This window comes from Rousettus aegyptiacus, unplaced genomic scaffold (assembly GCF_014176215.1).
Source record: "Rousettus aegyptiacus isolate mRouAeg1 unplaced genomic scaffold, mRouAeg1.p scaffold_m13_p_6, whole genome shotgun sequence".
Lineage (NCBI taxonomy): Eukaryota > Metazoa > Chordata > Mammalia > Chiroptera > Pteropodidae > Rousettus > Rousettus aegyptiacus.
The window spans coordinates 77,879,965-77,895,398 of NW_023416309.1; the positions used below are offsets into that span (position 1 = coordinate 77,879,965).

The 15,434-nt window shown below is 42.2% G+C and overlaps 2 protein-coding genes and 2 pseudogenes across 2 annotated transcripts in view; 3 read left to right on the forward strand and 1 right to left on the reverse strand.

The window, feature by feature from the left end:
• Positions 1 to 290: 290 nt before the first annotated feature.
• On the forward strand, positions 291 to 3,320 carry TLCD2 (TLC domain containing 2). Its single transcript, XM_016138930.2, is given in 5 exon segments — positions 291 to 994; positions 997 to 1,072; positions 1,286 to 1,362; positions 1,520 to 1,632; positions 2,173 to 3,320. Coding segments are annotated over 5 exon segments (810 nt in total). The 5' UTR covers positions 291 to 897; the 3' UTR covers positions 2,620 to 3,320.
• A 49-nt stretch (positions 3,321 to 3,369) lies between these two features.
• On the reverse strand, positions 3,370 to 3,488 carry LOC118604770 (annotated as a pseudogene).
• An 8,855-nt stretch (positions 3,489 to 12,343) lies between these two features.
• LOC118604574 lies at positions 12,344 to 12,462 on the forward strand (annotated as a pseudogene).
• A 1,489-nt stretch (positions 12,463 to 13,951) lies between these two features.
• PRPF8 (pre-mRNA processing factor 8) overlaps positions 13,952 to 15,434 on the forward strand; it is a 28,404-nt gene continuing 26,921 nt past the window's right edge. The window contains exons 1-3 of the mRNA XM_016138931.2: positions 13,952 to 14,068; positions 14,269 to 14,379; positions 14,878 to 15,046. Coding sequence (XP_015994417.1) covers positions 14,280 to 14,379; positions 14,878 to 15,046 — 269 coding nt within the window. The 5' untranslated portion in view covers positions 13,952 to 14,068; positions 14,269 to 14,279. The remainder of the gene's footprint in view (positions 14,069 to 14,268; positions 14,380 to 14,877; positions 15,047 to 15,434) is intronic.

A 15,434-nucleotide genomic window follows, 5' to 3' on the forward strand; every position in this document is an offset into this window, starting at 1 on the left:
GGTTCTAGAATCCTAACTGTCATGCTGCTGAAAGCAGGATGGGTCTTTTGTTTTGCTCTTTCATTTTGGCCCCATCTTGAGGTGACCCTGTGTGACCTCTCCTTGTCTCCTCAGATTGGAAGAGAGATTCAGTCCACCCAAAAAGTCCACACCCAAGACTAGTGCTGAGGGGTTCCCTTTGCCTCCCCTTCCTAATAATGAGGCTCCTCTGTAGGGCACCCAAAAAGTCGAGGGAGGAGTCCCCAGTGAGATGCTTCTCTCAAATGGAAGCGTTGTTATGTTTGAGGGGAGGCTCCAAGGAAGTGAAGTGCCCTCTCCACAACAGACGGGAGATGGGCGCGGAGCCGCATTGTACCATGGTTTAAGCAACTGGGAGTGGGTTTGCCGTTGTCTGTAACTCCAGATCTGTATGGGTGATGTGGGAGGGATGACCAGCAGGTGAGAGGTTAGAGGAAGGAAAGGAGGTGAAAGTTAGTGGGGCGAGGCCTCTGAGATTGTTGGGTAAGATTAGTGACCCTATATCTGGCGCTCCAAGAGAGGTTCAGGACACAGGGAGTAGGGGAAGACCCGTTTCGCATTCCGGAAGCGCTCTCCCCCCTACTCCTCTCCGCGCCCCCAACTCTGTTGCCTGGTTCCCGGGAACTTCTACCCCGCGGTCTGTAGCGAGGGTGGAATGGGATGGGTTACCGTGGCTCCCGGGGCGGTGGCCACAAAGCCCGCTCCAATCACCGCCCAGCCGAAAGACGGGGCGTGGACGAACCCTGAAAAAGTTACAGCAGATAACAAAGGCAGGGCCTGCGAGGGATCCAGGAAACCTAGTCTTGCCGGCAAGTGGTTCACCGTCTCCTCAGCGGGCTAGCGCAGGAATCCAGCGGACTGATCCGGACTGGTCAGGTCATGGTGCCCTTGGGGATCCTAGTGACTGGCATCTCCTCCGCCGCCTTTTGGGGGATGCACTGGGAAATGCAGCTGCTACCCACACCAGGATCTGCTGCTCGGACCGTTGAAAGTGGTGGAGCACCTGTGTCTCCCTGGTGCACAGCCTGTTCTCGGGGATCGGGGTGCTGCTCTGGTGCGAGGCTTAGAGGTTTGGGAGGCACCTGGGTGAGGGTAAGGGGTGAAAGGTTAACATTTGAAGATCTGGCAGGCACCTTTAAAATTAATGCGAGACCTTGAGAGTCTGAGAGACTAGAGTAAGAAAACGGATGAGTGGGCGGGCGTGCACAGCAGGAGAGTGGAATCCCAGTCAGCATGACGTTGACGGTTGACCGTGGCTCTGCTCCAGGCTGTTGCTGTACCCTCAGATGGCCCTGGACCCTGTTCATGGCCATGCACCCTGGGCCCTAGTGTTGGTGAGGGTAAGTCTGCAGGAAATCCTGGGCCAGTTTGGGGTTTGGGGGCAACCTTCCAACCATAATTCCAGGTCCCCTTCTGGCAGCTTTACTGAGGGAAACCAAGGAACTGGAAAAAAGGAGGGGATAGAGGTTCCTCCCCAGGCTGTACACCTTTCTGAGGGAAGCCTAACACAATCACACACCCTTATCCGCAGGTTATTTCCTGGCTGATGGAGTCGACTTGCTCTGGAACCAGACCTTGGGCCAGGCCTGGCACCTTCTCTGTCACTATTTGGTGGTGAGACTCAGAGGCGAGACAGGAAGGGAGGTGTGCCCAGACCAAAACCCCCAATCTCTCATCAGCTTTCTGTCCTATGACTTCCCAATGAGTCCCTGACCCCCTAGCACTCGATCCTCCCAACCTTGGGCTGAAAGCGGGGAAGGGATTGACTGCTGGCCACAGCTGGGAGTCAGCATTACCTCAGGAGCTTGGATTTCTACAGGTGTCCAGTCATTTGCAGAAACATTGAATATGGAGCTTTTCTGAGAATGAGAATCGTCAATATTGGGAGTGGGGGATGGGGCATAAAAGGCCAGACTGTGCAGATGCTGCAGCCTGAGGGGAGGCATCCTCTGGGCCACTGCTGCTTCCATTCTAGGGAAGAATTGTTTCAAAGTCATTTAGGCCCCTGACAGAAGGGTATGCGTAAAATTAGGGTGTTTTGGGGGGAAGGGTATCAGAAAATACATGGGAGCCCCTTTCTTAAGGATAAGGATATTGGAACATGATGGGTGGTAGGTCATAGAAGTCCTTTGACCTTTTACTCTGGCTTCCCAGGTAGTGAGCTTCCTCAGCATCACCAATCTGTCCGGCCACCATGTGGGCTTCTCTATGATGTCTCTACTCCTGGAGCTGAACTCTGCCTGCTTGAGCCTAAGAAAGTTACTGCTGCTTTCTCTACAGGCCCCATCCTTGGCCTTCAGTGTGGCCAGTTGGGCCACCCTGGCCACCCTGGCCCTCTGCTGCCTGGTACCACTAGGGTGGATGAGTCTATGGTTGCTCCAGCAGTACCACCAGGTGCCTCCTGCTTTGGTTGTCCTTGGTGGAACTGGGCTGGTCGCTGTGAGTGCCATGAGCATAAGCACGGTGTTCAAATTTTGGTCAGTGATGTGCTGCAGTCAGCCCTGCTCACTTATCCCTGGGTGCAAGGAAACCAGGGGCACCAGGACATGTGATAGTGAGTCTGTCACCAGGGATGATTCCACTCTCAGCCTGAAAGTGTAGAGAGAAGCCTTAGTTTCCTCTTCTGCCAGTCTTGGAGGAGGTAGGACCAGGACCAAAAAAGATGATGGTCTTCAATGCACAGCTCCCTGTCAGGGTAAGAACTGGACTGGATTTTTAGCATGTCAGTTCTTCCAGCTAACTCACACCCCTCCCCCATTCCTAGGATCTAAGAAGAAATGTTGATGTTCATGGGTGGGTGGAAACCTGGGCTATTGTTCACTGAATCTCATCAACAGATGGTCATCCTTCCCAACAAATTAACTCAAGGGGTACAGCCAGTACTACCAATAAAGGGTGGTGGAAAGCATGAAACTGGACAAAACTGCCAATGTATATTCCTTTGCTTCAGCACAGGGATAGATGAGGAAAGATGAAGATCTACTAGGATAAGAGAGATCTGGTATGAAAGGGATGAGCTAAGAGGGGGAAAAAACCTAACCTATGACCAAATTCTGGCAGTGGGAGGACAACTCAACTGATGCTATCTGTAGCTGGTAGTTGCCAAGAGACCAAAGAACCTGGGCTATAGCAATTGCTACTGATAATTCTGATTCTCACAGCCCCACTATTGTGTTTGTATTTAACTCTAGTCCTACTGTATCCAGCATCTGCCTTTTTAATTTCTTTAATATCTTCTGACCTTTTTAAAGAAAATGCATTTTTTTTTTTAGGTGAGGCAATCCTTTGTTGACTTCACAGATTGCAAGGACCTTGTCAGCTTACAATCCCTTATATTTTTTTTATTTTTTACACCTATAGCACCCGATCTTCCTAGGTGGTCTCCCATCCAAGTACTAACCAGGCCCAACCCTGCTTAGCTTTCAAGCTCAGACTGGATCAGGCTTGTTCAGGGTAGCATGGCCATAGACAAAAATGCATTTTCTTAGGACAGTGCTGAAGTTCAGAGCCATAATGGGCTCAAACACCCACTCTGGGTGTGCAGTGTAGGATCTTCCCAGGCCCAGATTTTCATGAAAAATGAGGCAGAGGCATAGCACCTGAGGGAAGATTTCTGTTTGACTATAGAGGAATTAAGGAATATCTGAATCTCTCCTGGGAGTCATTCAAAAGCTCTTCTTTCTACCCTGCTGCTTCTACATTTTTTCCTCTAATGCACAAGATCCCTCCTTTGTTCATAACCTGGATGTTATGGGAAGGGTTATTAAGGTTGCTACTCTATTAAACAATAGAAAGAGATAACCCTTAATCATTCACAGAAAAGATATATGAGCAAAAGCAAGAGACAGGAAGATTAAATTAAAAATAAATCTGCCTAAAAGCTGAGCTAGAGAAAGACAAAGAGGATGTTGGAGACAGATATACATAGATTGAGGGACAGATAGAAAGAGGATTAGTTGCCTAGAAGTGACAGGCAAAGAAATAGAGTGCAAGACGGAATCTTTGGCAGAAATATCGAAAAAAAACTTACAGAAGCTGAGAGAAAACAAAATCAGAAAATTGGTAAAATGACCATAAACAAAGAGGACAAGAGAAAAATTAAGGCTGATGGAAAGAGACCCCAAGGATGGAAGATACTGGTAGTCTACACAGTGATTTAGTGAGAGCAAGTGACAAGAAGGAACAACCAGACTCAAGAGAGATGGAGGTAATAGTGGCAGACAGGTTAGCAGAATAAGAGAGAGGTAGAAAGAGAGGAGAGGAGATTCATCAGGGGAGTTGAGAAGAGGAAGAGCAGAGGTGGAGGAGGCAGTAAATGGAAAGATTTATTGACAGAAAAAGAAAGCAAGAAATACGTGGAGTTGGAGACAGGCAGACAAAGTACCAAGCAGCTACAGTGCAAAACACAAAAATAGAGACCAATGGGAACTGATAGGCACAGACTGGTAGGAAGATGAGGAAAAGTCAGAATCAGGGATGTACATTGAAATAAAAGAATAGGCAAAGGGACTGTGGAGAATCAGAGGAAAGGGGTGGGGGGCAGAATGATTAAATAAACATCCAAAAGAAAGAACAAGAAAAAGAAGGGAACACAGAGATGAAGAGAGAGAAAAAAAATAATAGAGGTAGGGAAAAACAGAGAGAGAGATTGTGAGAGATCCCAGTCACAGTTGGAAGTAAACAGGCAGAAAATAAGAGCAGAGTTTAAATGTAATCGGACTAAAACCAGAGAGTCAAAGATATAGAACTTGAGATAGAAAAACGAAATAGAATGCTAACATAGTTTGTCCTTTAATAAAAGTAATAGCTTCAAAATTCTTAATGCCTTGATGAACAAAAACGTTATCTTGAGTTTTCAAGGAAAACAGAATATGGCAAACCCATGGGGGAAATTCGTTCCCTAAGTATGTTTTGATGTCAATATTGATTCATTCCACACTCTATACCTTTTCTTTTGTCACTGTCTTAAATTCATGTTTTAGGTAAGTACGCTTTTTGGTAATACTTGATAGTATTTATGAAATATGCCCAAGAACTTGACTGTTAGGGAAATCTGGCTGTTGTTATGGGTTAACTATTAAAAACTATACAGGAATGGTGAGAGTAACTACTGGTGGGGGTAGGACATAGTTAATACCTGAATATTTTGGGATCACACGCAAATTTGTGGTGGACCAGTGAAACTTCAAGAAGGCAGGACTGGATTGTGATTATAATTGGTCGTGATATCGTATCAACTAGACTAATTATAGTGTGGATCAGATAGAGATGATGGGAATCAGAGAGGCATGGTCAATTGGGACCCTAGAAAAGAGAAGCTAAAAAATGCAGAGGTTGACACATACTACATTTGGTTTACTGAGTTGGGTCAATGAGTACCATGGCAGTGCTCTGTCAGACCTTACCACCCAGTAAAGTGGTACTCAAGACTGACTCCATGCCTACCAAGCTACTGGCTCATGAATTATTTGTCTTCTGGCAGAGAGGTGGGGCTTTCCTAGATGGAGAAACATTGATATTTTATGGTCTCAGAACACTATTCTCATAATAAATTAATAAATTTCTATGCAAATAATTGTGTCAGTCTTTTGTGAGTGTGGTTACGTTGAGTCACTCTTCTAGGCTCCGGTGGTGTCCTGATTTATAATGCAATGCTGGATTGTGAAAGCTTTGCTGTGGGAAGATCTCTTGGCACTATCTTTTGACCTACGAAGCCCCAAAATGTTCTAAGATCCTCCAGCATCAGAAAGCAAACCCAGTTTATTCAGTAGAATGGACTTAGAGCAAGAGAATGGATTCAGACAATTTAGAGTGATCCTCAATGCCAAGGGTTGAAACCAAAGAATCTTTTAGCCAAATTAATCTTGAGTTAACAAGAAAATTAATTAAACATAAATCTCCATAAGTGAGTTGTCAAAGCTATATTGTATATAAAGTCTGGATTTGTCAGGCTGGAAATTAGGTGCTCTCACTTTGCAAGAGATTACATAAAGGAAGTTATTCTTTAAAGAGTTGCTCCTGTATTGAAATGAAGCGTTTATTTTAAATCATTAATGTAAAGTCATAACATTTCAAGCTGAACATTTGTTGCTACCACATCAGGCACCTTTTATACTTTATCCCATTTAATCTTACACAGTAAAAGCTCATCCCATTTTTAAAATGAGTAACAGAGGCAATTTACTCAGGGTTACCTAGCTAGTTAGTGACAGGTCCTGAACTCAAACCCATATGTATATTTTTTTCTATTATACCACCTGTGGCCAACATCTGCTATTTTGGCCTGCCTAGTAGCATAGGGATTTTCCTTTGAAAAACACTCCTCTCTCCTCCCCTCTGAATGGGCATGTGACCCAGGTCTAGCCAATTAGAACGACACATTCTTTTTCCCTGAAATGAGCTCATGACATAAGCAGAGCCTATGAGCCTTAGCACCTTGACTTCTGCTAGAACTTTTGGCTAAGATTCACTATGTGTGCTAATATCATTAAGCCAGTAGGATGTAAGTAGCTTCCCTGAACATGGAGCCAACACAGGAAAAGAGGACTCAAAAGATAGGAAAAAAAGAGAGAGAGAGAGAGAGATTTTTAGCATCATTTGAATATCTGTGTCAAGCTCTGCCTGGACTTCTCCTGAACCATGAGCCAAAAACAAAACAAAACAAAACAAAAAAACAAAATCTTCTGGATTTGCTTAAGTGAATATGAATCGAGTTTTTTTCCCTTTTAGCAATGAGTCTTTATTAATATACTACCTTCAAGATTATCCAGTCTTATCATTTCATTTTGAAAGAAATTGAAGCCTAGAAAAGTTAAGTGATTTATCCAAGCATACTCGACTATTTTGTGGCACAGACAAAATTAGAATCTAGTTCTTTGATTTGGTTCAGGGACCCTTCTTATACGCTATTTTGCCTCTTTCTTTATAGAAAGGCTGAGTAGTAGAGAAACTTCAAGGTAGAAAGATAGAAGACAACTGAAAAGCAATCAAGTCAGATAAATTGCTCTGAAGTCGGGATGCTTTGGTTTGAAAGCAAGACTTTTTTTCAAGTATTGATTTATGTACTTTTTAGGAATGCAGGAACTTTGCTGGGCAGAGGTCCATTTCAGCTTTCCCCTGCAGTCATGAGCACCACTTAACTTAGTGTTACAAGTCCATTCTTTTCCTGCCTTTAACCTGCTGGGAGACAGACCCCTACTTGCCACATCTTCTACAGGAACTGGACAGAAAAGTGATTCTCAGACTGAATGAGCTCTTTCAACTGAGATAAGGATGCAAGCCATATGGGCTTCAGGAGTAGAAGAATGGGAATTTGATCCTGTGGTATGGTAGATACAAGGGTCCCTGTAAGGAACTTTCTGTCTACCACCACCCAACCCAAAAAACAGACTCTGGGATAGTATCTGACATTCCAGGGATAGTAAATTATTTCTTTGGGTTAAGCTTTGTCCTTTCACTCTGGCCTGCCTGCCTGTGCCCTTGAAAGTGCTCCTTCATCTCCTTGAACTTCTCTGGTTGGCATTACTAATCCCAGGAGCTGAGATTGGCACAGTGGCTCTCTGCCCCAGATCCCAATGCAAGGCACCATTAGAAGAGGCTGAAGAAACCTGAAGAACTGGGGCCACAAATTCCTGCTGCTGCACTGTCCTAGAACAACATCGCTCCTCAGCTATTCACTCACTTCCCTTAGCAGCTCATCCAAACATTATTTTCTTCAAGTTCCTGCCCTTGCTTCCCTAACCCCAGCTCTTCATAGAATCCAAACATTTCCACTGTGGCAGCAAGTGAGGATGAGGGGCTAGGGAGATGTAGGAGATGGGGGAGGGAAATAGGGGGCACAGCTCAGGGCAACTGCAGCAGCATTTCCTTGACATATATTAAATTTAAAAAATTCATATTCGTATATGTATAAGGGAGGCTAGGGGGAGAGTTGGATTTCCATTCTCTACAGTGGGAAGTGAGCAGATAATGTCCAAAAGTTAAAAGTCAAGAAATAGCAATACAAGCCTATTACTTGGAGATATAGCAATACAATAAATGCCCAAATGATCAGCTAAAATTGGTGAAAAAGAGGAATGGTCGAACGGAGCATAGATAGCTGTTCCTTGTAACAAATCTTTGTAACAAATTCTGCAAGACTGTATAACTTTGTTAAAACTAAAAACATTACAGTGGTCCTCAGTCACCCCTGGCCCCCTCTGTATCCTTGGGTTCTTCATCAGGGATTCAACCAATCTCAAATCAAAAATGTTAGAAAAAGTGTTACATTATTGCTGGCATATACTATGTAGTTAGGCCTATGATGGTTGCGTCAGTTAGTCGTTGGTACTGAACGTGTACAGACTTTTTTTCTTGTCATTATTCCCTGAGCAATCCATATAATGCCCATTTTATAGCATTCACATTGTATTAGGCATTATAAGTAATCTATAGTTGATTTAAAGTGTATGGGAGGATATACATAGGTTCTGTGTAAATACTACGTCATTTTAAATAAGAGACTTGTTGAGCATCTTTGCCTTTCAGTATCTGCAGGAGATCTTCGAATTAATCCTCCTCAGATAATGAGGGACTATTGTAATTGTATAGCTAGCTATTTATCATCCATCTCTACCTCTAGAATGCAAGCTCCCACCAGGCATAGCCTAGGTCTACTCTGCTCTCCTCTGTATCCTGCCACCCTGGCAAGGACTGTAGTTGGAGGTGTGCCTTAAACTTTTGTAGAAGGAGATTTTTAAGGGCATATTTGCTTCGAAAAGACTTTCTGCATTCAATAAGAGTTTGGACAAGACAATCTAGGATGTACCTGCCAGTTCTATGATTTTTATCTACTTTCCTGCTCATCTCAATTTCTCTTACCCCTCTTGCTCCAGCACAAATTCTTATCTTTCTTTTATGCCTACATTTTCAAGTGATTGGTCAATTCCCATTGCCTCCACTGTCTCATGAACTTCCCTGGCAAACTTTCTCTCCTATTATCTTTCTGAAACTGCTCTCACAGGTCAGAGAATTCTTTCTTGTCAAGCTTGCAGCCTTTCTCAGTCTTCTTTACCTGTTGTATCATCCAACATAGCAGAGGGCTTCTTCTACTTTCTTTCTTTCTTTTTTTTCTCTCTCAATCTTTACTCTCGGTTCCTTGCTGTTATCCAGATAAGAGTGCTTCCTTTTCTTGAAGTGCTTCCTTCTGTGGGCCTCTCCTGACTGTTCCAGCTGTTCTTTCCCTGGCTTTCTCTGGCCTCCTCTTATCCTGGACCGTGTGTGTCTCAACCCTTCTTCATCTGCTTTTCTGTTATTCTTTCCTCTGTGAACTGACTCTTTCTCATAAATTTAGTATCAACTTTGGTCTGATGATTCAACTCCTCACCACAGCTCCTAGAGTGCCACTTGTGTGTTTCTAGCCAGAGGACTCCTTCTTTTGTATGACCTACAGTCACCTCCAAGTTCAGTTTTAAATTCCTTAAACAATGAGGAGACTGGTTTGACTGTGTAGTGAATGGTCCAAAATAATGACAACTAATATTTTCTGTTCGGATCTGTTCCTGGCTTGGTCACTTTTAATTGAGCTTCGTCAGACTAACTCAGGCAGACTGTGTTTGACCAGTTAAGAGACCTTGAGAGAAGTTTTTAATTTTCTAGGTTTTAGTTTTTTTATTTGTAAATTATTTCATTTGCACATGTGTTTTCCAGATTTAAAAGAAAAACTCATAAATCTTCTCAAATAGGTCAAACCATTGGCAAAATGTCAAAACTGCTTGGAATTCAAGCAGATTTAAGCATATCATCCAACTTTAATTTGGCTCAAATGTTCCCATCCAACATCGTCTATGCTTCTTAGCATGAATATAGATGATGTCACGGTATGGTTAAAAACATAAGCTCCAGAGACATATTTACTGTTTCCATTATTTTCTGTCTGTGGGGCCTTGAGCAAGTAATTCAGCTTCTCTGAGCTTTAGTTTCTTTACCTATAAAATGAAGCTAATAATAGCACCTACATCATTGAATTATTCTAACAATTAAATGAACTAAAGCATATAAAGTTGCTAGAGAGAATCTGACACATATTTCATGAAACTAATCATTTCATGTATTTAATCTGACCCAAGTCAGATTACTCCACCTTTCTAACCCTGGGTTTCTCGTCAGTAAAATGGGGATAAAATAATAATATCTTGTTAGGTTGTTGTTATTGTTGTTGTTTTTTACTAATCTTTTAAAAAATTTCATTTATTTAAATTAATTTCAAGTATACAGTACATTGGTTAGACATCTATATCGTTCATAAAACAATCCCACCAATTGCTTCCTCCCTCCCCGGGCCCTCCACCTAGTCATCATATTAATGCTAACTTCATTCCCTTTGCCATGCTCCCCATCTCCGTGACCAAATAGCAGCTACTAATTTGTACTTCTTTAACCCTTCACCTCATTCTCCAGCACTCTAACTCCCCTCCCCTCTGTCCGTCACCAAATTGTCCACTATATTTGTGAGTCTGTTTTTGATTAGTTTGTTCTTTTTGTTCCTTAGATTCTGCATATAAGTGAAACTATATGGTATTTATCTTTCTCTGTCTGACTTATTTCACTCAGCATAATAACCTCTAGGTCTATCCATGTCTTTGCAAATGGTAGGATTTCATTTTTTTAAATGGCTGAGTAATATTCCATTGTATATATGAACCATAATTTCTTTATCCAATCGTCCGTTGATGGGCATTTAGGTTGCTTCCATATCTTGGCTATTGTAAATTGTGCTGCCATGAATATTGGAGTGCATAGATCTCTATGAATTATTGTTTTGGTTTTCTTTGGATAAATACTCAGAAGCACAATTGCTGGGTCAAAAGGTAAACCCATTATTAATTTTTTGAGAAACCTCCATACAGTTTTCCATAGTGGCTGTACCAATTTGCAATCCCACCAACAATGTGTGAGGGTTCTCTTTTCTCTGTATCCTTGCCAACACTTGTTTTTTAATTTATTGGTGATAGCTATTCTGACAGGCATGAGGTGATATCTCATTGTGGTTTTAATTTACATTTCTTTGATGGTTAGTGACCTTGATCATATTTTCCTATGTCTATTAGCCATCTGTATTTCCTCTTTGGAGAAGTATCTGTTCAGGTCTTCTGCCCATTTTTAAATAGGATCGTTTGTTTTTTTTTACTGTTGAATTGTATAAGTTCTTTATATATTTTGGATATTAACCCCTTATCAGATGTATCATTAGCGAATATCTTCTCCCAAACATTGGTTGTCTTTTTGTTTTGTTGATAATTTCCTCTGCTGTACAAAACTTTTTAGTTTGATGTAGTCCATTTGTTTATTTGTGTTGTTTTGACAATTAAATTAATAATAATTTTAGGCTCAAATGGAAGTTATAAAATAGCACAGAGAGCATAAAGATAAACCTATAGATGAATGGGGTAGAACTGAGAGTCCAGAAACAAATAAAACTTCAGTTGAATTTTGACCAAGGGACCAAGACAAGTCAAAGGAGGGAAAAAAAATCACCTTTTAAATAAAAAACAACTGGATATCCACATGCAAAAGGAAGAATTTGGTCCCCTATCACATACACACAACATACAAAAATTAACTTGATGTGAAACATAAAACTATAAAAAGTAAGGACTAATACTATAAAACTCTCAGAAGAAAACATAGGAGTACATCTTTGTGAATTCAGTTAGGGAATGATTTCTAAGATTTGACACTAAAATCATAAGCAATAGAAGAGAAAATTTGAAAAGCTGGGCTTCATTCAAATTAAAAACTTTTATGCTTCAAAGAAGACCATCAAAAAAGTAAAAAGAATAAGAGAAAAGTTTTCCATATCACATATATGATAGGGAGACTTGTTTCTAGAATATATAAAGAACTCCTACAACTCAATAATAAAAAAGATAACCCAATTTTAAAATGAGCAAAAAATCTAAAAAGATTTTTCTCCAAAGAAGTTATACATATATGCTACAAAAAGGATGAACCTCAAGAACATTATGGTAAGTAAAAGTAGTCAATCACAAAAGACCACTATTTTACGATGCCATTTACATGAAATGTGCAGATCAGGCTGATTTATATAGCGAGAAAGTAGATTAGTGGTTGCCAAGGGCTGAGGAGTAGGAGGTGGAAGGATATATGGGGCAAGTGCTAATGGGTGCACAGTTTCTTTTAGGGATGATGAGAATGTGCTGGAACTGGATAATGTTGATAATTGTACAACTCTGTAAATATACTAAAAATCATTGGATTGTATACTTTAAACTAGTGAACTTACAGAATGCAAATTATATTTCGGTAATGCTGTTTAGAAAATAGTGTCTACAGCCATGCCACCCTGAACAAGCCCGATCCTGTCTGTTCTCAGAAGCTAAGCAGGGTCAGGCCTGGTTAGTACTTGGATGGGAAACCACTTAGGAAGACCAGGTGCTGTAGGCATAAAAAATAAAAAGCTGACAAGGTCCATGCAATCTGTGAGGTCAACCAAGGGTTGCCATGCCTAAAAAAAAAAAAAAGAAAATAGTACAGAGTTCTTGTGAATCCTTCCTCCACTTGAGAAGTTCTTACATAACAATACTAGGACAATCAAAACCAGGAAATTGACATTGCTTTGACATTATTACAAATTGACATTAATAGTACAATACTATTAATTAAACTGTAGATGATATTAGGATTCTACCATGTTTTAAAATAATAACTGGCACATAGTGAATCTTAAACAGGTGGTAAAAACTTCACTGCAATGTCGATGATGAACATAATAATAATGATGCTGGACTTTCTACTAAAGCCAGGTTGATGAGCTGCCTCTTTTCAGAACAGTCCATGTTTTTCTCTCTTGTAAACTCTAATTTTAGCAGTTTCCATCACCTGAGATTCCTTTTTTCTTCCTCTTTCTTGACTCCATCAAATCTTTCAAATCTACCCATCACAGTCAAATCTTTAATAATGCTCCTGTCCCTTTTTTGAACTGTATAAATCTCCACACCAGCCAGCACTTTTCTGGACTTTCCTTTGCATATTTCTCAATTTTATCATTGACTCCCAAATTCCCAACTAGATTGAGAGGCTATATTAATTACAGTTCCTCTGCATCCTCCACAGTAAACTTGATGTGAATTCAAACAAACTTATCTGTTAAGTCAGATTGAAAGCTGTTACCAAAGGATGAAGCAGGAGGGATAGGAAGTGAAACAAGGATGGCAGGAGATGGAAAGCAATTCAGCCAAGACATAGGAAGAGCCTGAGGAGATCAGGAACCATTTATAAAGTGTCCAATATACACTATATAGTGTAATCATTTGAAGAGAGAAAAGAGTAATGGAGAGGGAGGGGGAAAAGGCACCCAGCAATGTTGTTCCCCAAGGCCTTTTATTTTTCTAGGTTCATTGGCTAACTCTTCCTTGACTTGGCAGGTGAGGATTAAATGCTACCCTCCCAAACTCCTATCACACCGCATCGTAGGAATCTGGGTTCTTGTCTGCCTCCCCGCTACCCTGTGAGCTCAGGGAGATTGGCTTTTTCTCTGCTGTATTCCCAGTAATACATAGGGAGTGCTCAATACATGATGGTTGAATGAATAAATGAATGAATGAACAAAGGACTGGGTGACTCAGACCTAGTACTGCATCTCAAGTCAACACTTACATAGCTAGACACAGAATAATGTGCAAATTTCGACAAATTTATTAAAACTCTGGAAGCTTGGGTCCGTCGCGATCGACTTCCAGTCATCAATAAGACACTAAGCCAGGCTAGGGGAGGCCCCAGAAGCAGCCTCAGAAAAACGGTAGGCGGGGCTTGTATCTACTCCGACCACCCCCCCCTTGCGCTCAAATAATTCCGCCGGTGGACCCGCCCCCTCAGGCCTTATTTGCAACTCTAATTGGTGAGCTCTCTAATCTGTCTGAACATGTAGGCGCCTATTGGGTCAACTGCGGAAATCGAGTTGCGCACTTCCCGGCGTTGGAACGCGGAGCGGACGTAGGGGTGCCGCCATTGTGCAGAGAGTGAGCTGCAGTCTGTGCGAGGGGCTGTAGTGGTACGTGGTGGGTTTTAAGGGTTGGCTGCGTGAGGTATGGTGGCGTCGGGCTGAGCGGCCGGAGGGATTAGGTCAGACTGGGCTGCGCCCATTCTGAGCGAAACGGGACTGCAGGCCGGGGCTATTGACGCGTTTCTGCTGCGCCTCTTGTGGGCCCGGGCCCTGTTTCTCGTTAATTTTTTTTCTCCCACCGCCCCCAGATTCTCCCGGCATGGCCGGAGTATTTCCTTACCGAGGGCCGGGTAACCCGGTACCCGGCCCTCTAGCCCCGCTGCCGGACTACATGTCGGAGGAGAAGCTGCAGGAGAAAGGTAAAGAACGTGTGGGGGAGCGATGCTGCGGCTCTGGAGGTGTGGGGACGGGTGTGCTCGTGCATGCGCGCACATAGGGTTTGAACCCTTTCCTCCTGTGTCAAAACATTAGGTGTCAGCCCTTATTAGCTCCTCGTTTATTTTTTTCACCTAATCAGGTCTTTAAAAGCATCTGTTTTTTTTTTTAAAAGCGTCTATTTGCAAGTACTGATTCAAACAATGGGAATACAATAGCGATGCAGACAGAACCTCTGCTCCTATAGGGTTTAAATGAGGAAGATAGACGATAAAAAGTTATAAAAATCTGTAAGAAAGATGTCAGGCAGTCATAAATGTGAAGGAAAAAAAAAGGCAGAGCGAGATGATGAAAATTGGTAGAGTGCACCTGCTGGGTGCCGGCCCTTATTTTATACATCCAGACAGGAGCTACCCTAGGGCAAGACTTGAAGATAATTTGGCTAAGGATGTGCAGTCCTTTAAACTGAGGTGTTTTTGTAGCCCGAAAATGGCAGCAATTGCAGGCCAAGCGCTATGCAGAAAAGCGGAAGTTTGGATTTGTGGATGCTCAGAAGGAAGACATGCCCCCAGAACATGTTAGGAAGATCATTCGAGACCATGGAGACATGACCAACAGGAAGTTTCGCCATGACAAAAGAGTCTACTTGGGGTAAAGAACATCTTGGAATTATTTTATTTAGAGTTTGGCTCCTTTACCTTCTCCCTGTCCATAAGGTGCAGTTCTGACTGGATAGCTGCTGTGATGTTAATGTTCTAGGACAGCTTATCTTGGTGGATATAAGAGAAGGGAGGAAACAGCTAGGATCCTATGCTAATGTCCAGATTTTCCAGTTATGTTCTTTATTGTCCTTATTTTACTTCCTAATCTGAGACTAGAGCTTTAATTTGTGTTGTTGGTATGATAAGATGTCCCTGTTTTTGAATGGGTTGAAGCCCAGAGCACAACACCTGTGCATTCTTCTTGTCTGTAATTCCTCAGTGACCAGAAGTCTCAGGTTTGGGAGTAGTTAACTCCTGAGGTGTCTTCTATTGTTTTC